This window comes from Vipera ursinii (genome assembly GCF_947247035.1).
Source record: "Vipera ursinii genome assembly, chromosome: 1".
NCBI lineage: Eukaryota > Metazoa > Chordata > Lepidosauria > Squamata > Viperidae > Vipera > Vipera ursinii.
Window position 1 is genome coordinate 112,879,141 of NC_139512.1, and position 24,617 is coordinate 112,903,757.

The window sequence follows — 24,617 nt, forward strand, 5'->3', positions numbered from 1 at the left end:
TCCAACCCTGGCTCGCTGGCTTCAAGCAATTTCTCTTTCTCCATAATGAAATCTCCTGAATCTTTGTCAGCTTCCCTCAAGTCTAGAGATAGCGACTGGGGCTCAGGACCCCTAGAAAGTTTCGAAAGTTTGTAGATTTTGCTTAATGTCATGGTTCCGACAGATGTTACTCTTCAAAGAACTTTGAGGCATTGTTTACCTTAAAGAATCTTTATTCAAATAACATGGCATCGGCACGTACATGGTTGAAGCCAAAATCTGAATTCTCCCCCCCTAAACACATAATATCAAACACAATTCCCTCCTGTAATTAACAGTCATAAATCACATTCTCCAATTAGTTTGAAATGCTGACCTTCCTTCCAGTTCTCTGACCTGCCATTCCTTATCATCTCTTATTTCAAACAGCCTTGGAAAAAACACTCTACTACGAGGTTATGTCTAACTAATTCCCATACACATTCTTCCTTCTCCCCCCCCCCCCCAGCATCATCTAATTCTATCTCTAAAAGTAACACACGTTAAGGGGGAAATGGCTGCATTTTCATATATTGTCAAAGCAAGAGCATTCGATGTTAGCAGCGTTGATGCTTATTCTATCTTTCTAAACTACTTGATATATCCTGAGAAATTCTAGTTTCACTTTTCCCCTCCCCCTCAGCTCTGGACTGTGTTGTCTCTTGATCTGGGTCTCTGTCTGGGGAAGTTCTCAGTTGGCAAAATTCTTCCTCTCTGCTGCTGCAGGTGCACATTCCACTAGAGAAAGAGAATTGCTTTAGGTGTATTCCTCAAAGCACAAGGGCCAAGGCAATGGAGGAGGAGATCTTCAGCTTCTCTAGAGATTACAAGTGTTATGGTCCAGAGTGGTGAGAAGCATAGGGCAAAAATGAGTCTACTGTTGAAAATCTAGGACTAGTATCTGTGCTTGTACTGAAAGAGAGCTTTTTAAAGGAGCCAGGGAATCCCTATTACAGATTTTTTTCTATTGCTGCTATATTATCAACTCCAAATATTGATGGCTTGGTTCTTTGTTTTAAGATCTGGATGTCCTGCTTAGCATAAAGACAGAAGTGCAGTAGGACACATTTTCCATATGAAACAATGACCTGGTCAATGACCAAGATCATATTTTCTGGTCATCAAGTCGCATAATTGAAATAAATCTTTGGGTATTAACTCCATTCCCTTTATTATTTTGTTAAAAGGAGAATGCACAGTAATTTTTGAAAACACTCTAGTTGCCATTGCTGAGGAGATATGATTGAGAAGATATGATGCCCCACATGTGAGAATCCAAAAACCTCTGGCTGTGGAATCAAGATGACAGAATAGATCATTATTTATTTATATCGTCCACTTTCTTTGAATCTCCAGATGTCATAAATGGGGGTCTCCCTAATTTATCCCAGCAAGTCTGTGTTACAGCTTGCTCTGAGACAGAGCAACTGGTCCTAAGTCACCCAATAAGATGTATGGTTAAGTGGTTCATCCTGGTGCAAATCCAACCTTAAGTTTAATATATACATTGGCTTTTGGTCTAGTCTACCAAAATGGTTTTTACATTCTGAAGTGAGTAAAAAAACTGTCATCACTTCTTGTAGGAAATGCTGGTAAAGGATTTTCATGAACTGCGTGCAACAGTGGAGAAGATGGGGCTCTTGAAGTCAAGATTCAGCTTTTTTGTTTTCATATTTCTGCATGCTTTCCTACTAGACATTACATCTTGGTTTACTATCTGGTATTTTGGAAAGTCCTGGATGCCTTTCCTTCTTGGAATAGCAATGTTCACCGCTGCACAGGTAACCTCTTTGCATAGCAGAACATAGCAGAGTTGTCAAACAGTCTTCAACGTATTTAGAACAATTTAATTGCTTTAGTAATTTCACATCTTGTATACTTATCTAGATTCTCAATTCTTTCAGCTGTTGAATCTGAATGTGGTAATACAACTACACACAGATTAAGAAAAGTGCTATTCCTATTGCTTCAGATTAAGAAAATTGCTACCCCTATTGTTTCAGGACCTGAGGAAATTACATTGCAGAATATGAATGATATTGCTTCATCTTTTTTGTCTGCTGAAATTAAAATGTTTGGAAGGAAGGCATGCTTCTCCAACCTAGAACTAAGGAGAAACTTCCTGACAGTTAGAACAATTAACCAGTGGAACAACCTGCCTCCAGAAGCGGTGAATGCTCCAACACTGGAAGTTGTTAAGAAGAGACTGGACAACCATTTGTCTGAAATGATATAGGGTTTCCTGCCCAAGCAGGGGGGTTGGACTAGATGACCTCCAAGGTCCCTTCCAATTATTATTATTATTATTATTATTATTATTATTATTATTATTATTATTATTATTATTATTATTATTATTATTATTATTATTATTATATTTGCTGACAGCATACAGCGTACAAAGTATTATATAGTTGTGTACTATACAGTACACAGACATAAACAAATACCTATACCTACAGTATATAATCGCACAATATATGTAGTATAACAGGGGTTCTTTTTGATTAATTAATGGTGATTAATGATGTAAATGTGCCAATTACTCCATTCAGAAAATATGTGGAGAAATTACATACATATATGTTGTGTTTGTTGATTTTTACTTCCAGATACAATATGGTTTTCTCCAGCATGATCTTGGCCATGTTTCAGTCTTTAAAAAGCTCAAGTGGAACAGAGTTGCTCACTATGTGGTGCTTGGCATTCTTAAGGTCAGAATCCATCCAAAAGAAGGGATGGTTTAAGTGATGACTTGTGATGATTTATATATTTGAAATTGGATCTGCCAATCCATTGTTATTTTCTGTTTCTAGGGTTTTGAAAAATAGGATAAGGATAATGCATTTATTTAGCACACTTTAAGCATTGAAGTTTTGAAAATATAAGAAAATATAAGATCATCTTTGCCACAAACCTGCAAAAAATGATCGTACTAGTAGTGCTTCCTTACATAAAGGAGAGATGGGGTTAAGAAAAATGTAGCCAGTCTATATTTCATAGCTATGAAGCATTTTTAAAAGTACTGCACTATACTTGCTTTACTTTTTCACTACGGAAGAGAAACTAGTGGAGTATTTCTAGTCTGTTTTTCCTTCACACAAATACATTTAGCATCAAAACTGGAATTTCCAATAGTCAGTCTTGAGAGCAGTATTTTCAGATAATTAATAAGAAGGAGAAGAAATGGAGTTACCTTACATGGAGGTGATGGAGGCCAGAGCGCTCTCATTGTACACAATTCAATTCGTGCCAGACAGAAGGAAGTATAAACCAACAGAACTGCAGGTGTTTTTGCTTTGTTTGTAGATAGTCAGTGGGGAATATATAGGATACAGCTTTATTCACAATTGGATGGAATTCATGTTTGTATTTCTGTGCTTCTCAAGGGAGGACCGGTGAGCCAATGGAACCACATGCATAACCAGCATCACGCCAAACCCAACTGCTTCCGCAAGGACCCTGATCTCAACACGCACCCGTTCATTTTCAGCCTGGGGAAGAAACTTTCTTTTGAGGTAAATAAATAGAAAATCTTAGACAGACAAAAGATCCTGAAAAAATATTCGCCGCACTAAAAGGAAAATAAAACACCACCACGTCTCTGATGAGCAATCTAGGAAAATAGGAAGAAGGGATTCTTTCTATCTCCCATATTTCTTTACAGCAACTCTTGCTGCTGCTGCTTGGTTCAGGTGCTACCTTATTTTCTGTAATGAATCTGTCAAACTTCTTTTCTTTTTTCTTTTTGGATAACAATTCCCTTGACATTTGCCTGCCAGTTACATCACAGTCTGTTGCTACATTTCATTTTGTCCCAACTAGGTACAAGAGAACGCCACATGATTAGAAAGTGGTTCCTGTCTTAACAGATCTTGATAGCTCCCCAGCACAGATTCCCTCCCTGCTCAGAGCATCATTTCATAGTACAAATTTACAACCCAAATCTCGTGTTTTGATCCACATTTTCTTGCAAAGTGCAGTCTAAATATGCATTCCCCTTCCGAAAAGTTGCGCTTAGATGAATGCAAAGTCAAAGAATTTAACCAAGTTATTTGTGCCTATTTAGGGCTGAAATAAAATGCACTGCCTCTCCAAAAATTGAGAAACTATCATTTTTAATTTGACAAAAAAGATTAAGTAATTTAAGTCATGAGGATTCAATGTATGAATTGAAATAAATTGAATTAAATTGAATCAAATTAAAATGAAACCACATTTAATGTAGTTATTGTCTTGTCCATGTTTTTTCCTGGCCCTGTTTATTTTGGAAAGGTAGCTTCTCTCAAAGATCAGGTGCAACCCGGAGGCCACAAAAGCGTGTGTACGGCAGAAATGGAAGAGACACAGATCAAACAATCTGTGACATAGTAACATGCAAAGATCAAACTTTTCAAGAATCTATATTGTAAAGAATGGGTCATGACAACATGAGCCTGATGTGGAATTTACATAGTTGTCAATTTACCTGTTTGCTCTCTTTCTCCATGTTCAGCTGGGAAGGAAGAAAAAGAAGTATATGCCTTACCACTACCAACATAATTACTTTACCTGTAAGTGTTTTACCATGTTCACAGGAGCCTAAATTTGGAGGAGAATAATAACCAATAAAGTCATATATCAGCACTATAGAGCAGAACAGACTAAGAAATCAATGCTATATAGGCCAGGATTACTTTTATTGGAACACCTAGCTTAACTGGATCTTGTGAATATAAATGTGTTTCCTCCCCTTATGTGAACCAGGGAGCTGCCTGAGACATTTACTCAAATTACTTTCTTGGAAAGGGCTCATTGCCTTGATAGCAACTCTTCCTCCTGGCTTTCAAGGCCATTCCCTCTTCCCTCTACATCAGATCTTTAACTCAGTCACTACAGAAATGCCCTGATGAGCAGTGGGGCCATAGGTCAGGGATTAAGGTGGTTGATTTAATGGAAAATGGGATTCAAAGGCAGATGCTGTTTTTTTCTTCTAGGATATAGTCTATCTGTATTTTAGTCACACAATCATTTCTGTATTCTCCTTTTGCATTTTTATATTAGTTTTCGCACCATTGTTATTTACGGTTGGCGCCCAAGTGGTTTCTTATCGCCATGTATTTAAAAGAAGAAAATGGCTGGTAAGTCATAACAGCTCCTTATTTTAGGGGATTGGTGTATGGTCAAGTGTAACATGTAAATGTCCTGAATCTTCCTCCTTTCTAACGAGCTACGGGAGATGCATTACAAAACATAACTTGTTTCTTTTCCTTAATTGTCCACAATATCATGGGAACATTCCCTGCCATTTATGATTTCACTGCCATTTATGATTTCACTTCCCTTTAGTCAGCACCATGGAACAGAAGATGTAACTGGTTTGCTTGGGAAGGGAAGGGAAGGGAAGGGAAGGGTGAGCAATAGGCAAATTGTACAATGAAAGCCAAGGAATGCTTGTCACAGCTGCAAAGAGCTGACCACAGTATCTACCCTGATGTTAACAATTAGCCTGTTCCATTGGGTTACCTCAGACATTAGTGAAGTTATCTCCAAGACTGTGAATCTTTTCCAAACCAACTTGAAAATCAGAAAACAAGCACGCACTCCTCCAGGCAGTGGAAGTGTCAACAGTGGAGCAGAAAGTGAGGAGCAGCAGAGGAAGAGATTGCCTGGAGATTGCATTTCTAACTGCTATGGATATTGTGCTGCATTTGCAGAGTGATGGGGGAGAGATTATCTGGGGCACTGATATGGGGAGTACAGATACAGTTTAATAATAATAACAACAGCAATGCTCCACAGTTAGATATATAGTGGGCAGAAAACTTAAGTCCTCCCCAAGGGTGCAAAAATAACTCTACTCAGGTTGAGTCATGTCACTATCCATTGCAATTCTCAGCCACTGCAAAAGAAATGGAGACCTTTAGTAGCTTCAGGAATTCCACTTCTGTCCTACAGCAATTCTTTCCATTTTGATGTAAAGCAAGGTTTTTGTAGAAGTGAGTCTAGTTATGTTCCATCCACACTTTTTTGTCCTTGTGGGAGTTTTGCTACATGCACAAATGAAGTGACCCTGAAAGTCCTTCAGCACTACAGTGCAGATTGCCTATTACTCTGCATTTATTGCATTATAGCCTTTAGCCTCTCTATTTGCCACTTTGCAGCTAATTAATCTGAAATTAACAGAGCAACTCATAATAATGATCCACCTGTTGTTACTGTTGTGCTTATTTAACACTCTTTTTCTTTGACAGGAGCTGTTTATCAATCTTTTCTTTAACTTCCGTGTCTGCCTCATGTATGTTCCTTTAATGGGATTTAAGAGCTTTATGGTTTACTACTGGTTAGCCAGGTAATAATAATAATGTAAAACTCTACCCTGCTACTATCACCCAAATGATGCTTTTAAACACTGTGAAGCCAAAAGGAGACCTGCCGGCATCAACCTCCCTGCGCCCTGTGCGTTCCCACAGAGAGGGTCTCCTCAGGGTGCCACCGATCAGTGAATGTCGATTGGTGGCCCCCAGGGGGAGATCCTTCTCTGTGGGCGTTCCGGAGCTATGGAACCAGTTACCGGTAGAGCTCCGGATGGCGCCCGATCTTCGCTCCTTTCGCCGCGATCTGAAGACGTTTTTGTTTGCACAAGCCGGCCTGGCCTGATGGAAGATTTGTGGGGTTTTTATTTTTGTATTTTTATTGTTGTATCTTTGGGGTTTTATAAATGTAGCATATTAATTGTTTTAAAATCGGGCAATTATTTAATCTCCTTTTAATATTTGTAACTTTGTATTTTATTCTTGCCCTGTGAACCGCTCTGAGTCCTTCGGGAGAAGGGCGGTATAGAAATATTAATAAAATAAAAAATAAAAAATAAATATGTACATAGCTTTGTACATAGCCAAAAAACCCCAATGAGCACTCCATTTCTTGTTGACTTAATATAGGGATGTAAAACAAATAAACACATGTTAAAATTAGTATACACTATTACTGTTCTTTTCACATGACACAATGGTTTCTACACAAGTGCAAGTCCTATTATAATCATAAGGCTTTTATTTGCTATGGATGTAGTTACTTAACATAGATTTGAGAGACGCAATACAAATCTTCCACAAGGTGCATGCCACCAAAGGGCAACATGTAATGTCTATGTCTATATTGTTTGGGCTTTTTAACTTAAAAAAATGATATGTCATCCTTCCTCAACCTCACCTCAAACTAGTTTATAACATATAAAAATGAAAGTAAATGAAACATAGAAAGAACATAGCTCACCATTAAAAAGAGCATAGCCCACCACAATGATATTGAGCAAAGTCCTGTTATTGTTTGGTTATCATCAATTATCAAACTATTACTTACCAAAACTTTTACAGCCTCCAACTATGTCTCAAATGTACTTTACTAATTACCAGAGGGGTGTCAAATTGCCGGCCCATAGGCTGGCCCCATCACGCGGAAGCCGTGCCCATCCCATTGCTGGCAATGGCAAAACTATCCCGATATGTTGCGTGACATCACGTGATGTCGCATGTTTGACAGGTTGGTAGAGGAGTAGAAATTTCTTTAAAGATTGGCCTGGTACTTCTTAGTCTCAGAAAAAAAACATTATTTATTTGTCCTGCAATTCATAGTTGGAGAAAAACTGCATCTCAGTGGCTTTATCCAAGGAATGAGGGCCTTTGGGGAGCTGCTTCCATATGCATATACAACCCGTCTCCTATCTTGTGTATCTCAAGGCAAAAGGCTTCAAAGGCAGTTTTGCTGTCATGCCATTTTGCAGCCCTTAAAACCATCTCAGAACTTGTTGGATCAATTAGCTTTAAGGCTGATCCTGCACCAGAGAAATGAATGATTTTTAGGTTTCTTTAACATTTTCACAAATCAGTCCTCTGTTGCAATCTGGCTAGCAATCTACTTGAAAGATTATTTCCTTAACAAACTGACAAACACACATATTCGTGCTGCAAAATGCCTAGATGGTGCATGTTATGGGGAAGGACTAGAAACCTCTTTGAGATTTTCTGTCAGGTTAGAGGAAGGAGGTGTTTGTAACTCATATGCCCACTAAAAGCTCTGGAGACAATGCCCCTAGTGATATTCAAGCCAGAAGAATGGATGTTTAGTGGCTGGGATTCTTGGTGTTAGCTGTTGGCCAGTTCAAACTGAGCAACAATCGGCTCAGGGTGAAATGTGTGGAATCCAAACTTGCAAATATATAATTAACATTGAGCTAAAAGTGTTTTGATCAATTGATAGTGAGAACACAGTGGAGAAATCAGGCTGGTTTTAAAATATATTGAGAATTATTTGCAAATGGGAAGAGAGATGGTGGAAAAGGAGTTGTGAAAGCAAATACAGACAAATCTTTGCCCCTTCTTTAGAAACTAAACCGAATTTAAGCACTTTTATCTACCTTTCCTGCCCAATGGGTAATCCACATGTGGGCAGTTCATCATGTAATGAATAATACTACTTGCTTAACTGAGAACTCTGAAGAATGTGAGTTTACACAGCTTTAGAATACCGAAAACGTCTAACTGGATATGAGGGCTTAAAGTGTGATAGATTAATCTACAAGATTGTTATAAAACACCATAGCTTTAATTCCCTGCTTTTACCTATAAAAATTTACTTTTCCATATAGTCTGTTAAGGCAATGATGTGGTAATAGTAATTATCATGTCATGCTTTTGGCTAATAAAAGCAAAGTAGTTTTTACTAGTGAATAAACTGTTTAAAGAATTTGTTTGAATGACTATTGTTACTGCTTGTATGTCTACACAGGTATTTAGAAGCTGCATGGTTTATCTGGGTCTCACAGATGAACCACATTCCAATGAATATTGACTATGATCAGAATTTAGATTGGTTCTCTGCCCAGGTGAGATAGTTTCTATTTAAAGGGGAAGTTTCCTTTCTTTGGATAATCTTTTATTCACAAATGTTGGTTCCTTAGTTCTGAAACACAGGGGCAGATTATGCTGCTATTTTCTTAAATATTTCATGCCCTTATCTTCATGGGAACATGGTCTTATAAAGAGCAAGTAATGCAAATGGAATGCCTGTGGTGGCAGCTAGAAATCTCTCTCATATTGCAGTTTCTGGGAAAACCACAATTGCTCAATGATGCCCTTTTTCTTCTCATGGAGAAGAGCTAGATGGACCAACAATGATCTCATTGTCCATGGTAATAATGATGAGATGATAAACAGTGTAGTACATTGACTGTTAATCTCCATTGCTACTTACAACAAATCAGGAATAGGCACCAATACTATTCGTCCTCCAAAAGGACAGTTTACAATTCCAATTCCCCACATGTATACTCCAATTTACATAATTGTTCTTTTTGTGGTTATGAACCAGTTTTTCAATGGCATCAGAAATTAACTTTGCACCAAATGTTATGGGAATGGAGATTGTGTTGGATACATTCTATGTCTGTAACACTACAATTTCACACTGTGGTTTAGGCAAGGTAATTAAGGGATGAGTCTAAATGAACAGATTATATGAACTGTCCTCTGGCAAGCATTAGGCAATTTAAACGTGACACCTGAAACCTGATCACAGTGATGTAAGGCAACAAGAGAAACAACATATAATGTTGTAACATTAATAACAGATGGCTTCTGCACAGATAACCTGACCTGTCACAGAATGAGAATGAGAGATGATGAAAGAGAAGACAGGTTTTCTATCTTTTTTTAACAGTAAATCATGGCTAGTTGTATATTATCTTGTAGGTCCTCCAAATATAAACTAGTGCCATTCTTTATTATATAATTATTGTTTGCACAACCTTGTGTTAGCCATGTATATATTTCATTTGGATTCCACCTTTTCTTTATGGGGCTTACTTCCAGTTTTTAAGGTAGCTCTAAAGTTGGTTTATTCATACACAGTTTTCCTGTTCTAATTTCTGTTTTGTTTTGTTTTATGTTTGTAGTAGCATGATATAACTCCTGGGGGTGGGAAGTTGTTAACTGCTAATGCATGTTTATATTATTATTTTTATTAAAATTAAAGGGTACATTAATTCACATGATTTTGTTATACCCAGTTTTGATTTCTGTTTGGAATAAAATTAAAGCCCATAAAAGTAGTTTTATGAAGAAAAGTTTTATATTAAATATTATTTTGAATATATTCCAAAATCGTGGAAGTGGTCTCAATGTGTTTGCTAATGGCTGGAGAACTGGATAATACTGTCCTTTTTTATTGAAAAGTTTTATAAAAGGTTACAATATTATCCCCTTCCCAACCCCCCCAACCCCTCTCCCCCACTTCCCAAAGCTGATTACAGGGTTACAAATATATAATAATCATAATCTAACTAACATTAATCAACTAGAAAACCAAATACATAATACACTTTAACCCGCCTTTAACATAATTACCAACACTCTAAAATACCCAACTTCTAGAAAAAATTTAAATTATAACAATAACAATCTAAAATTTACTCATAAGCTAAATGAAACTTTTTAGTCCCATATTTTTTTGAATATAATCTATCCATCTTCTCCAAACTGAAATGTATCTCTCTTGTGAATGATCTTTCAAGTAAGCAGAAATCTTAGCCATTTCTGCTAGATTTGACACTTGCAGACAATCCTACTGTCCTTGATCCTAACTAATGTTCTAACTTTCACAGGAGTAATCACATAATATTTTCATGTTTACTTCTAAAGAAATAGTTCAGTAAGGATGGCTCTCAGGGAAGTCAACTTCATTTTGGATTTCATCCCACACATATAGCATCAGTGGAGTAGTTGGCCTGGATTGGCCTGGATTCAGAAATATTTCTAATGTCTTTCTGGGCAGTGACCATACTATAAATGTAAAAAACATCTGGAAATGAATGAAGGTCTATAATACTGTAAATTGATAGAATTACTGTGCTGTTGGTAGAAACTAGGAAGAAACATGAAGGAAGTCATTGAAACGCTACATGTTTTAATTTCTCCCTTAGCTCACAGCAACATGTAATGTGGATCAATCTCTATTCAATGACTGGTACACTGGGCACTTAAATTTCCAGATTGAACATCAGTAAGTACAAGCTATATGGGAAGATTGTACAGTTTATAATGCAGGTTTTGTGCAGCTTTTATCCCCACTAAGCACTAGGTGTATGTTATGGCTCAAGTTTTAATGCAAACAATGGCTGTGGCCAAGAGTTTTGGCTATGTCTAAAGAAGGCAGATCTTTTCCCAGTTATACATGCTGTGGCCATTCCAGACTAGACTTTGTGACATATCATGTAAAAATGCCTAGAAGCAGTATTTCATACAAAATACAACAATGAAACTGATGTCTAGAGCTGGGCTTTTCATATCTTACTTCAAGTTTAATAGCAGATCAAATGGTTGATAACTATAATTCATTTCTGGACCAAGTCAAATGCTGGGGTTTTTTTTTAACTTTCAAAATTCTTAACTAGGTGTATAAAACCTGTGAGCACCTCCACAATTCTGCTGAACTGCAGCTCCTAGTAGCCTAATACAAAGGGTCTCATTAGGAAGGATCGTGGTTCAGCAATAATCCAAAGAACTTTAGCTGGTTCATCCCTGTCCAAAACTCTTTGGGAACCAGGCAGGTGAAAGATTATCTCTTGTATGAACCTGCCTGTATGCCCTGAGATGGGAAGGGCAGTAATGACAGCAGGATCCATATTACAGAAGTATCTTCTACCTTGTCCTCTTGACAGTTTTTCCTCTCTTTCCACAGTCTTTTTCCAACCATGCCTCGTCACAATTTTTACAAGGTGGCTCCCCTGGTGAAATCCCTGTGTGCCAAGCATAACATTAAGTATGAGTGCAAGCCCATGATGACTGCTTTTGTAGATGTAGTGCGGTAAGTACGAGCCCCAGGAAAGTCCATTTGCAGGCATTTCGTCATGGGGAGATCAGTGGGGCAAGAGAATATCTCAAGCGGACAGTGGCAGGAAAGAACTCACTGCTGTGAAAATGTGCTTTTGGTGAATGTGTCCCCTGTTCTCTTTCCCTCTGCAGCTCCCTGAAGGAATCAGGAAAGGTCTGGCACAAAGCTTATTACCAGGAATAAAATAAATACCAGCGAGGAATTGGGATGGCTCCGTTGTTATGAACACCTGCTGTTCTCTCTTAGCCTTTGTGATTTTAAAATCATTTTAATAATAATAGTTTTTATCTATTGATTGAGTGGCATATAACAACATTATAAAACAGTCAGTTTTTCATGAGTTTGACGTCCATGTACATTTGATGAATACATAAATAAATTATCTTGAAAAAGAATCTCATGCTATCCTCCCAATCTACAGCCCAAATATTCTTCATGGATGGATGGATGGATAGATGGATGGATGGATGGATGGATGGATGGATACAGTGGTGGTGAACCTATGGCAGGCATGCCAGAGGTGGCACTCAGAGCCCTCTCTGTGGGCACGTGTGCCATTGCCCCAGCCTCGCCTCCTCCCGTAGCCCCCTCCTCACCAGTGGCTCTCCTGGAGGAGAGTTGCCCCCGGGCGCACCCCGCATGGAGCAGCACAGCCAAGGACATGGCAGCCGGATAGCAGGGAGAAGACTCCACCCTCCCGCCCCAACATGTGCAGATGATGCTGTGGGGCATGGGTGGAAGACGTGGTCACCATGGCGCTGCAGGGGTGAGGCAGTAGGTGGCTCTGTGGGCGAGTGTGGTGGGGGGCAGAGTAGGGATGGAGCAGGCGCAGGATGGGTTGGGCAGAGTCAGGGGGCAGGGTGAGGGTGGAGCAGGAGGTGGGCGGTTTTTGGGCACTTGGTGTCTAAAAGTTTTGCTTTCACTGGATGGATGGACGGATGGATGGAGAGACAGACAGACAGACTAGAAAAGCAGAGGCCAAGATTTAAATGACCTAGACTATTCAGAGTCACAGCAGCCCTTCTCCCAAAGGTATGTGACCAACACCCATGATGATGTGATCACATTTTGGGTGCTTGGCAACTGGCTCACCTTTTACAGCAAGGGTGGAGAATTATGGCCATTTTATGAGCTGTGGATTTCAACTCCCAGAATTCCAGAGCCAGCATGGCTGGCTCAGAAATTCTGGGAGTTGAAGTCCACAAATCATAAATGAACCATAGTTCCCCACAAAAAATGCCCATTGGATAAAATGGATTTGCTACTGCATTCGCTTAACGACTGCTGCAATTAAATTGCAAAAATCAGGTGCGGTCATGTGGTGATTTGCTTAATGACTGTAACAACTTACTACCATAATTCGGGATACAATCATGGTCATAAGTCATAGACTACCTGTATGCACTTGATCACACATACAAGCAAATATGTGTTTGCTACTAAACCTCAGTAATGAAGAGCAGCTTGTTAATAAATATTTTGAACAGTCATTTGCTGATCACAGATTGACATCTCCCATTAAAAGCAGTTGGACTGCTGCCCCCAAGGAACAGAAGCAGCACAATTACGCATCTGTCTGCTCAGAATTAGGGTCCTATGAGTGAAAAAGGTTTTGTAGCTTAGCAAGGTATAGAGCCCAGACCAACTGTGATTTATTCAATAAACCATTGTTTACCACACCCTGGCAGTCAACAAGTAAATCTCTCAAAAGTGGCTGTTTAGCTTTTAGAGAGCACCTGAAGAGATTTTTTGAAAGATTCATTAACAGCTTATCCTTCAGGAAATTCTACTGAGCTCTTGTGTATGTTATCTAAAATTTGGTGAACTGTATAGCTTTTTAACTGTAAGGTGTTTTTTTCCTACAAAGTCTAAAACCTAGCGCCAAAATATCTGAAGGACTGACTGTCAGTTCCATGTGAAGCTACCCAGAGTCTCAAAAACTATGTCTAAAATCATAAGAGGGCGAGACAGACAAAATTGGGGTGCCAGCAACTGTGACAGATTCACAAAGTCACTTGGAGTCAGGTGACATATATAGTTAAATAATCCCCCCCCAGACTGGCTGCATTGGCCGGCGACTCGAAGATCGGCAGAGGCCTGGCTTGCCTGCTTTCTTGCTTTTTGTGCTGGCAGGCAGGTATTATGGCTATCTCCATGCCCGGCTGGAATCAAGACCCCCCCATTGACAGTCCAGTTTGGCTGGGACTTGACCGTGGTGGGAGGACGGTTTTGGACTGGTCATTGACCACCTCACTGGTGTGAGAGACCAGTTGGGGTGGGCTCGGCCCAGGACTCCCTTTTCTCTCCACTCCAGATTGGACCCCTCAGCCGGAGTGAGAGGACGGCTGAGGCTTCCCTTTTGATTGCCATCTCAGGTGAGAGCTGAGATGGTCTTGTGGATTGAGAGACATGCCTACTGAACTTCTTTTCTCATCTATAACAATACCATCGAACTACCCTTTGGACATATCTGTAACATCTGCCCTATGTGATTATTCTAGCGCTGCATGGTTTGCTTCCATTACTCCGAAGCTGATCTGTATGCCCTCAGGGGGGTTTCTCCCTCCTGGGCGCGACCTACCGCCTGTTTCCACACTCCCCTTAATGACGAGCCCAAGTGTTGGGACTCCGAGAGGTGGCTGGGCCTAGATAGGGGCCTCGAGTTGAGACGTGCTAAGAGGCCCCTGATAAAATTTTTAGCCGGTTATTTTAAAAGGTTAGGGAGGGGGAGGGGTAGGAGGGTGGGGAGGGAATCTTTAACTGGCACTCAGTCTGGGCCTGTTAGGGGTCCTGACGGGACGGGGTCGGGGGAGGTGGCTGCTGGTTCTGTGAATGTTGGGGTGGGGCTTCAAATCCCCACAACGATAGGGAATGGCAGCAGGTGGTTGCACGGAGGGTCATATCAACACCTGGGATCGCGCCCCCGCTATCTTCAAGTGGTTGCGCGCTCCAACCCTCCGGTTAGCACCCTCTTACCCGGGGATGAGGGTGATTAGGTCCCTGAGCTCAGGCTGGTCTATTTTAACGCTAGATCCGTCGTTAACAAAGCTCCCCTCATTCATGATCTGATCGAGGAGGAATGTGCGGATCTAGTGTGCATTACGGAAACTTGGTTGGGCTCGGAGGGAGGGGTGCCTCTGACCGAGTTATGCCCTCCAGGTTTCCGGGTGCTACACCAGCCACGGGCTCAGGGCAGGGGTGGTGGGGTGGCAGTGGTTGTTCGGGAGACTCTGTGCCCACGGGAGGCCACCATTGTCCAGATGGCCGGGAGTGAACACCTCCTCTTGAGATGTGGTCCTCGGGCTCAGTTGGGCTTGTTGCTCACATACCTGGCGCCCGGCTGTGTGGCAACAGCCCTGCCTGAGCTGCTTGACACTCTCTCAGGGCTGGCGGTGGAGTTCCCCAGGCTTATAGTCCTGGGTGACTTCAACCTGCCGTCACTGGGAGGGTCGTCTGAGTTAGCTCAGGAGTTCATGGCCTCCATGATGGCCATGGGCCTGACCCAAGTTATTGAGGGCCCGACTCATGTGGGGGATCATACTCTCGACCTGGTGTTCCTATCTGGACAGTGGTTGGATGATCTGGGAGGGGGGTCACCAACCATCACCCCCCTGTCATGTTAAGATCATTACCTCCTGCGGCTGGTTTTCCGTTATGCCACCCCACGCCGCTGGGCTGCGGAACCGACCAGGTGGTTCCGCCCCAGGTGCCTAATGAACCCAGAACGGTTCCAGAGGGCGCTTGGGCCTATACCCATCACCCTTACCCACAGCCCAGTCGATGCTCTGGTGGATGCCTGGGAAAGGGCGGCCACCGGGGCACTTGACTGCGTTGTACCCTTGCGACCTCTGACCTGGCGCAGATCCCGCTGGGCTCCATGGTTCTCTGTGGAGCTCCGGGAGATGAAGCGTCGGAGACGAGGTCTAGAGAGCGGTTGGAGGTCCAGCCGATCCGAATCTGACCGATTGCAGTTAAGAACCTTTATAAGGTCTTATCTTGCGGCGATAAGGACGGCGAAGTCTAACTACTTTGCTGCCCTTATCACGTCTGCAGATAATCACCCAGCCGCCCTGTTTAGGGTAACTCGCTCCCTCCTTAACCAGGAGGTGAGGGAGGATCCCTTGCAAGGATGAGCCGAGGAGTTTAGTCATCATCTGGCGGACAAAATCGCTCAGATCCGGACCGGTCTGGACTCTGACTGGGCAGAGTCTGATGTGGAGGAATCGGACGGTCTTGAGCATGTTATCTGGACTGAGTTCGACCCTGTTTCCCCTGATGATGTGGACAGGATCATGGGGAGGCTGAGCACCACCACCTGTTTGTTGGATCCGTGCCCCTCCTGGCTAGCTTATGCGGCCCGGGAGGGGACACGAGGCTGGTTCCATGCAGTAATAACTGCTTCTTTGAAGGAGGGTGTCTTCCCTGCCGCCTTGAAGGAGGCGGTGGTGAGACCCCTCCTCAAGAAGCCTGCCTTGGACCCGGCTGTTTTAAATAACTATCGTCCAGTCTCCAACCTTCGCTTTTTGGCGAAGGTTGTTGAGAGTGTGGTGGCACATCAGCTTCCTCTGTTCCTAGAGGAAACTGATTATCTGGACCCGTACCAATCGGGTTTCAGACCCGGACACAGCATGGAGATGGCATTGGTCGTGCTGGTGAATGATCTCTGGAGGGCTAGGGACAGGGGTTGCTCTTCTGTCCTGGTCCTATTAGATCTCTCAGCGGCTTTCGATACCATCGACCATGGTATCCTGCTGCGGTGTCTCAGGGGGTTGGGAGTGGGAGGCACCGTTTTACAGTGGTTCTCCTCCTATCTCCTGGGCCGCTCGCAGTCGGTGTTGACGGGAGGGCAGAGATCCACCCCAAGGCCTCTCATTTGTGGAGTTCCTCAGGGGTCGGTTCTCTTGCCCCTCCTGTTCAACATCTATATGAAGCCGCTGGGTGAGATCATTCGTGGTTTCGGGGTGGGGTATCATCAGTACGCTGATGATACCCAACTTTTTCTTTCCACCCCGAACCAACCCAATGATGCCCTCGCCATGATGTCCCGGTGCCTGGAGGCGGTCCAGGTCTGGATGGGGAGAAACAGGCTTCGTCTCAATCCCGCCAAGACTGAGTGGCTGTGCATATCGGCATCTCGGGTCAACCAGACTATTCCATCTCTAACGATGGGGGGTGAGGTGTTACCCCCCGTTGATAGGGCTCGCAACTTGGGCGTCCTCCTGGATTCACGACTCAATTTTGAAGACCATATAGGAGCCGTGACCAGGGGGGCTTTTGCCCAGGTTCGCCTGGTGCGCCAGTTGCGTCCCTATCTGGACCGAGATGCCCTACGCACAGTTACTCATGCGCTCGTGACCTCCCGTTTGGACTACTGCAACGCTCTCTACATGGGGCTGCCCTTGAGGACCACTCGGAGGCTTCAACTGGTGCAGAATGCGGCCGCGCGAGTTGTAATGGGGGTCTCCCGATACTCCCATGTAACACCTCTACTCCGCGAGCTGCATTGGCTTCCGGTTGCCCTCTGGGTGAAATTCAAGGTGCTGGTCATTACCTATAAAGCCCTACATGGCTTGGGTCCGGGGTATTTGAGGGAACACCTGCTGCCAGCATCAAGTTCCCTTCGTCCAGTGCGCTCCCACAGGGAGGGTCTTCTCAGGGTCCCACTGGTAAGAGAATGCCGGCGGGTAATACCCAGGGATAGGGCCTTCTCAGCCTGCCCTCTGGAACCAGCTGCCAGTGGAGCTGAGGACTGCCCCCGACCTCCGCTCATTCCGCCGGGGCCTGAAGACCTGGCTCTTCGAGCTCTCTGGCCCAGGCTGAGGATTAATTTATTTTGATTGGGGTTTTATTTGTACAGGGATAAATTTAATCTTTTTTAAACTGGTTTTAACTTTTGTATTTTTGGTTTTTAATTCCCTGTAAACCACCCTGAGTCCTCCGGGAAAGGGCGGTATATAAATGTAATAATAAATAAATAAATAAATAAATAAATAAATAAATAAATAAATAAATAAATAAATAATATAGGTAGTCCTCAACTTACAATGACAACTGAGTCCAAAATTTATGTTGCTAAGTGAGTCATTTCTTAAGTGAGTTTTGCCTCATTATATTACTTTTCTTGCCACAGTTGTTAAGTGAATCACTGCGGTTATTAAAATAGTAACCCAGTTGTAAAATGAATCTGGTTTCCCCATTGACTTTCCTTGCCAGAAGGTTGCAAAATGTGATCATGTGACCGTGGGATATTGCAACCATCCTAAATATGAACCATTATAGCATTCCATTTCTGTTTTCTAGATGATATAGTTCAGTTATATTTCCTTTCTTCCTGTTACAATTCAATACAAAATACAATTTTGACATTCTAGTCCCCAACTATAGGTAACACTTCCAGTTTCCAGTTTCTGTCAGGACTGAAGTTTACCACAAAACATGTCAACCACCTACTCTGCATGAGGGATTAGATCATAAACCTGGATGTCTGTCATTTTAAAATGTTGTATATGAAGTCTAATTGACTTTATTCAGTTCTTGACTGCATTGTACCCAAGTACTGCCCTTGCTGTTTCTTTCCTGGTTATAAGGGCAAGCATCCAATTTAAGTCTATTTCAATTAGCTCATGCTTCATATTTTAAATGAATTCATTTCATTTTTCACTATTTTGAACTTTCTCACACTGATACTTTTTTTCCTTTCCTGTTCCCATTGTAACTATCTTTGCATCTTTGGAATTTCTTTCAGTGCATGACATCTTTGTTAATTAAATATTTATAATCCTTTAATCTTGTTGCCTCATAAGCACTAAATAGTCTGCAAGATGTACACTCTGTCTTCATATTGTGTTGATTATCTGACTTGAGATGCCCATTATCTATCATTATTTTCTCAATCACTTTATTTTATTTATCCATGTGATTTTCCATTGCATTCTCTAAGTATAAAGTTACTGTTTTGTCTTGTTACTAAATGACAATCTAGCTTCTGTATTTTACACTGCTGCTCCCTTTTTTATTAAAAAGTTTTACAATACATTTTATCTTTAACAATCCCTCCCCCCTCCCTCCACCCAACCCCTCCCAACCCTCCCTAACCCTCACCCTCCCCTTCCCTCCTCCCCCCTTCCTGACTTCCCAGAGCTAAATACAAGGTATAAAAGTAAAAACAATCATAAACAACCATACGTTAACAACAATAAACTATTAAGTCTATCGCACTCTAGCTCATATAAAATGACTACAAGCAGTACTAATATCACATAAAAAATTATTCAAATGCTAAATGAAACTTTTTAGTCTCATATTTGTTCTGGATATAATCAATCCACTTTTTCCACTCCATAATATACAGTAATGTTGTTGCGAATGGTCTTTCAAATAAGCCGAAATCTTTGCCATTTCCGCCAGGTCAGAAACTTTTAAAGTCCACTCTTCTATAGTCGGCAGTTCCTCCTTCTTCCAATATTGACCTACTAAAAGTCTTGCTGCCGTAATCAAATTCAACATCAACTTAGTGTCCACAACAGTAGTATCCGTAATTATGCCCAATAAAAACAATTGCGGACAAAACTATCCTTTGCTTGAATATCTTTTGCATATTACACCAGATTTTAATCCAAAAAGCTTTAACCTTTTTACAGGTCCACCATATATGAAAATACGTTGCGTCTTTGCCACCACATCTCCAGCATTTAGGTTGATAGTTCGGATACATACTTGCAAGCTTTTTAGGATCTAAATGCCACCTATAAAACATTTTGTAAAAGTTCTCTCTTAAGTTTTGAGCTTGCGTAAATTTTACGTTCCTCACCCAAATCTTTTCCCAAGTGTCCATTGTGATAACTTCTTGAATATTCTGAGCCCACTTTATCATACAATCTTTAACAAGTTCTGTTTCTGCTCCCTTATATAGGTATATATAGATTTGTTGACTTTGGTAGGAGAATCTAATCCTAAATACTCCCAGGATTCATTTGAGAAACACCAGAGTCCTGAAGTCTACTGCCACAATGAGGCAGCAGAACAGGACTGAGGTGGGGAGATAGAAAATATCTAAAATTATTTTTTCAGCCAGGTTTACAGCATGTTAGCAATCTTCTAGATATTTTAGACTATAGCTCTTTTAATCCGTGGCTATTAGCCACGCTGATTGAAATACTCATTCATAAGACAAAGCTTCAAGAAGGCAGATAGTTGTTGACATAAGTGTCTCTATACCATTTTGAGCATGCACTGGCATCGGGAATGAAATTAGAAGTGATTATGTACTTGAAAAAGTGAGTGGTTGGAGCATTCCCATGCCTAGAAGGATTTAGAGTCATGGAAGCAGCCTTATGAAATGCTGATTCTTTGCAATACTTCTCTCCCTGAATGGGTTTCCCAATTCTCTGCTTTCTTATCTTATCTTTAAAAGTAATTGTTGGTGATGAGGCTGCTAGACTCCTATAGAGAGTTGTTGTTGAACTTATTCAATTCTTACACAGATGTTTATTATTCTGTTTTTATTATTATTATTTTTAAAAAACCCTCAGAAGGAAGCCCTTTAAAAGTAACTGTTGGTGATGAGGCCGCTAGACTCCTATAGAGAGCTGTTATTGAACATATTCAATTCTTACCCAGAATATTTTACACAGTTGTTTATTATTCTGTTTTTTTATTATTATTTTTTAAAACCCTCAACAATAATATCCTCATTAAATCAGCTCAAGACTCTAATACTATCCAGTTTTACACCTCCTACAGAGGGAGGAGATGGAAGCCTTTCAAGAATAAATCTGGAGCAACAAAAGGTTAATAGCAGTGTGGGTAGTTGATAAAGGTGTATATAAAGTTGTCTGCAACATTTAACAGAATGAAGAGGTAGAGTCGTTTCAACTTTCCACAGGGGAAAAAAAAAACTGCCCAGGAGTTAGTGGAACAGCATCCCTCAGTGCTTCCAGCCAGGATGCCTCCTCAATCAGGAGCCAGTGTAGGGAATCCAGAGACTGAGCCTGGGGTCCCACGTCTCTTCACCTGGCAGGAGGTGGGGCTCCGCACAGGCAATGGAGACTTGAAGGAAGAGAGATGGCTGGTAATCAACCGAAAGGTTTATGATGTAAGTCAGTTCTATTTGCAGCATCCCGGTGGGCCTCGCCTCATCAGACACTATTCTGGACAAGATGCCACGGTAAGTCCTTGCTGAGGGGAAAGAGGGTTGGAATGACCTGAAGGCTGCCACAAAACACTTGCTTTGTATGCACACACTCCAGGTTGAGGCTGTCTCTTCCTCAGTCTTTCTCCAAGGGTCTCAAATAGAAGAATGAGGGGAAAGAATCTCTCTTGTCAGAAGCCATAGGAAATTCTGGCATTACAGAATATCATTCTGGATTGGACAGTCCAATGCTTTGACACAATGTAAGAAGCTCCAGGTGGTGGATGTATCGCTTGGCAATTCTGTAGTATCTGAACAAAATTTAGAAGTGTTATTGGAAAAAGGACAGGGCAGGGGCCTGGCAGACATACAAGTTGCTTTGATTTGCCAACTTTCTATTTTTCAGTTTGGGGGTCAATGTTTGCCTGCACTTCAGCTACTTAACTTTATTGACTTCTAGACAATGTGAACAAAATACAGTTTAGGTTTGAAGACCTGCTCAGAAGGTGTTTTGCATGGACATGGACTCAGCTTATATTTTGCCTAAGCAAAATTCACAGGCAGACTTTCTCTGCTACCAGTATTACTCAATATGAGTAATATTGGTAGCAGAGAAGTGCGTGCTCTACCACGGCTTGTTGAATTTTAGGATTTTTTAGTAAATACACTGGGGACTGAATTCTATGTAAGTTTAGAATCTGTAGACTCTATTGTACATTTCAACAATAGTTTATAGACCCAGAACTTATTTATAATATTTATTTTGATTAAATGTTTAAATGCATACTCGCACATGTATGCACACATATACATGTATAACTAACCCTATGTCATTATTGCTTCAGTGTATAAAATACATAAATCCAAGCTAAATAAGAAATTCCCAGGTCAGAGATGGACTTTTTCATTTACCAGTTGTAATTTGCATATACAAGGATCAGTAGCTGAGGCTCAAAAACATCTGGGAATGGGAAAGAAAAGTGGAAAACTGGGGAATTAGCAGATGAGGGTTCCTTGAAACAGGTTACCTACTGTAATCATGATGGGTTAAAACCCCACTGTCTTTGTTAAGGCCTTCTGAGATTGCCTGCTACTTCTTGATATATGTAGATACAGCTGTCTCACATTTTTTTCTGCTGGTGAAGGTTTTTGTGAATCTGTACTTGAGTATAGACTGTCCATTTGATGGTATATTCTGGATGGAAACTGGAAGCATGTAGGTATGTATGGTGATTTATAAGCTTCTTGGTGTTTATGTGTCCATTATGTAGTTTATGCATCCATGATGGTCTATTATCAGAAAAGTGGACTTGTTGTTGAATAAATCAAGGCTTAGGTTGATAATGGGATTGAAGTATTGGAAGCATTGAAGTCCTTGATGGAATTTAATGAGGGACTGTTTTCTTGGGTAGAGATTATGAAAATGTCATCAATAAATTTCATATAAATTCAGGAGTTAATAGTTGAGAATATTTGAAATCTTCCATGAACATATTGCAGAGTGATGTATGTGCACATAAGTGTGCCATTCATACGCAGATATATCGGTTACCAGTGTAAAAATAGTGATGAATGAAAGTCATGAAGTCTGGTGGTAAACTGAGCTGGGTTGTCATTGGTTATTATTTTCTTGATAATTTGAAGTCTGTGCTTGTCCATGCTTTCAGGGATGTTGCCAATGGATTTCAAATTTGTTAGGGAGTACAGTATGTAGTCTCTCTTGTATAGGTGAGACTGCACAGTTCATTCTGATATCTCAGTGTGGTACAGGGTTGCCTTTTTGCTTCATGAACTTAATAAGCCACATTCATAATGACAACTATCCCTCCTTTATCAGCTTGTTTAATTAAAAAAAGCATTATCGACTTCCTGTTCCGGTTTTCAGCGAAGCAGTTGGAGAATCCGAAACGTCGGATCCTCTGGTTGAAATTTCTTTTTGTTGGGGACCCTAAGTGGCCAAAATCCACCCTGAAGGGGTGGACTGAAGGAAGGAAATCCTAGGGACTTAGGAGAGACGGTGGTCTCTCCGAACAGTCCAGGAGAAGCCTCCCAGAAACCAACAGAAGAACAGGCTGACTAACGCCATGTTCAGCCACAGCTGAACCAAATGGAAGTCACAAGCGATTAAACTAAGCAAATAGTAAAGCAGAATGCTTGAATCTGGGTAAGAATATTGATTTTCTCTATTCTACCTACTTTCCTGAAGAAGAAAATCCCCAAAATAAGAGACCTCCGAAGAAAAAAAGGGGAGGGGGACTCCGTTCCTTCTCTCTCACTTGGGCGGCGAAATTTGCTCTTTAGAGAAGGAAAATAACCAGAAAGACATGAAAAATGAGCAAATGCTGACCCCTGCTGGTGGAGGAGAATTTTTTCTTTTCTTTTTTCCCCCTTTGAACTCTTAAACTTTGAATGCACCTGCTTAAACAAATTGGATAACACAGCTGAAGCAATGAATACTCTACAAAAGGAAACATGTGATGAGCGACAACAGTTCCAAAGGACAATGACCTTAAACTACATAGAAATTCACAACAACTTTGAAAACATGAACCAACTTATTTCCAACCTAATTTCACTCCAAGAAATCTCTCAAAATACAGTAGAGATGACTCAAAGAATCTCTGAATATAGAGACTTAAAGGAACCTTATAAACCGCTCATTTCACAAAAGGAAACATATGATAAGCAGCAAAAATTTCAAAGGACAATGTTTTTAAACTACAAGGAAATGCAGAAGAAATGTGAGTGCATGAATCAACTTATTTTCAACTTAATTTCACTCCAAGAATGTTTTCAGGAAAATATAACAGAGATGATTAAATATAATTTTGAGGATGGAAATTTGAAGATGGAATCATATAAAATAAAGAGTTATGATTTAATCCAAATGGGAAACAACTTTGAAGATAAGGAAAAGAATGAGAAAAAATTCCCTTTAGGGAAACAAATGATGAAACAGCAGGAAAAAGATAGAATATTTCAGAAAGAATATTTCAAAAAGAAACCTTTGTTTGAATATGGCTAAGAAATGAGGTAGAGGACAGGAAGGCCTGGAGGAATGTTGTCCATAGGGTCGCAATGGGTCGGACACGACTTCGCAGCTAATAACAACAACAAAGAAATTGGAAAATTTTAATATACTACTCTTAGAGGGAAATTTTTTCTTCTTTTTCTTCCTCCAAATCAATATAATTGTGTTTTGTTTTTGTTTTTTGTTTTTTTCTATTCTTCTGAGTTGAGTTGATTTAAACAAAAGAAAACGTTTTAGCCACTTAAATGTGATGATAAGAAAAATATAAAAAATGTGTTTTGAAAGAGATTTAAAGGATTAAATCAGACATGTCAAACACAAGGCCCGGGGGCCGGATCCGGCCCGCGAAGTGGTTTCGTGTGGCCCGCGAAGCCATCCTGGAAACAGTGAGGGAACGGCCCCCTCTACCTTGGCCCTGGCCCAGAGACCCTCCTCCTGCCAGAGACCCTCAGATCTGTCCCACTCCTACCCAGGCCCCCATAGGCACCCTTGATGCGAACGATGTAGAGCTGGCCATGCCCACCTAGTAGGCCATATGCACTCTAGCCACACCCACTCAGTAGGCCA

The 24,617-nt window shown here is 41.1% G+C and overlaps 2 protein-coding genes across 2 annotated transcripts in view; both read left to right on the forward strand.

The window, feature by feature from the left end:
• LOC310631686 (acyl-CoA (8-3)-desaturase-like) overlaps nucleotides 1-12,072 on the forward strand; it is a gene marked incomplete at its 3' end in the record, with an annotated part of 30,521 nt that extends 18,449 nt beyond the window's left edge. Inside the window, exons 3-12 of the mRNA XM_083348342.1 lie at nucleotides 1,602-1,799; nucleotides 2,631-2,732; nucleotides 3,408-3,536; nucleotides 4,514-4,571; nucleotides 5,062-5,138; nucleotides 6,252-6,349; nucleotides 8,788-8,884; nucleotides 10,979-11,058; nucleotides 11,737-11,862; nucleotides 12,021-12,072. Coding sequence (XP_083204468.1) covers nucleotides 1,602-1,799; nucleotides 2,631-2,732; nucleotides 3,408-3,536; nucleotides 4,514-4,571; nucleotides 5,062-5,138; nucleotides 6,252-6,349; nucleotides 8,788-8,884; nucleotides 10,979-11,058; nucleotides 11,737-11,862; nucleotides 12,021-12,072 — 1,017 coding nt within the window. The remainder of the gene's footprint in view (nucleotides 1-1,601; nucleotides 1,800-2,630; nucleotides 2,733-3,407; nucleotides 3,537-4,513; nucleotides 4,572-5,061; nucleotides 5,139-6,251; nucleotides 6,350-8,787; nucleotides 8,885-10,978; nucleotides 11,059-11,736; nucleotides 11,863-12,020) is intronic.
• An 8,761-nt stretch (nucleotides 12,073-20,833) lies between these two features.
• The window catches only part of LOC310631687 (acyl-CoA (8-3)-desaturase-like), a gene marked incomplete at both ends in the record, with an annotated part of 37,044 nt that continues 33,260 nt past the window's right edge, over nucleotides 20,834-24,617 (forward strand). Inside the window, one exon of the mRNA XM_083348343.1 lies at nucleotides 20,834-21,055. Coding sequence (XP_083204469.1) covers nucleotides 20,834-21,055 — 222 coding nt within the window. The remainder of the gene's footprint in view (nucleotides 21,056-24,617) is intronic.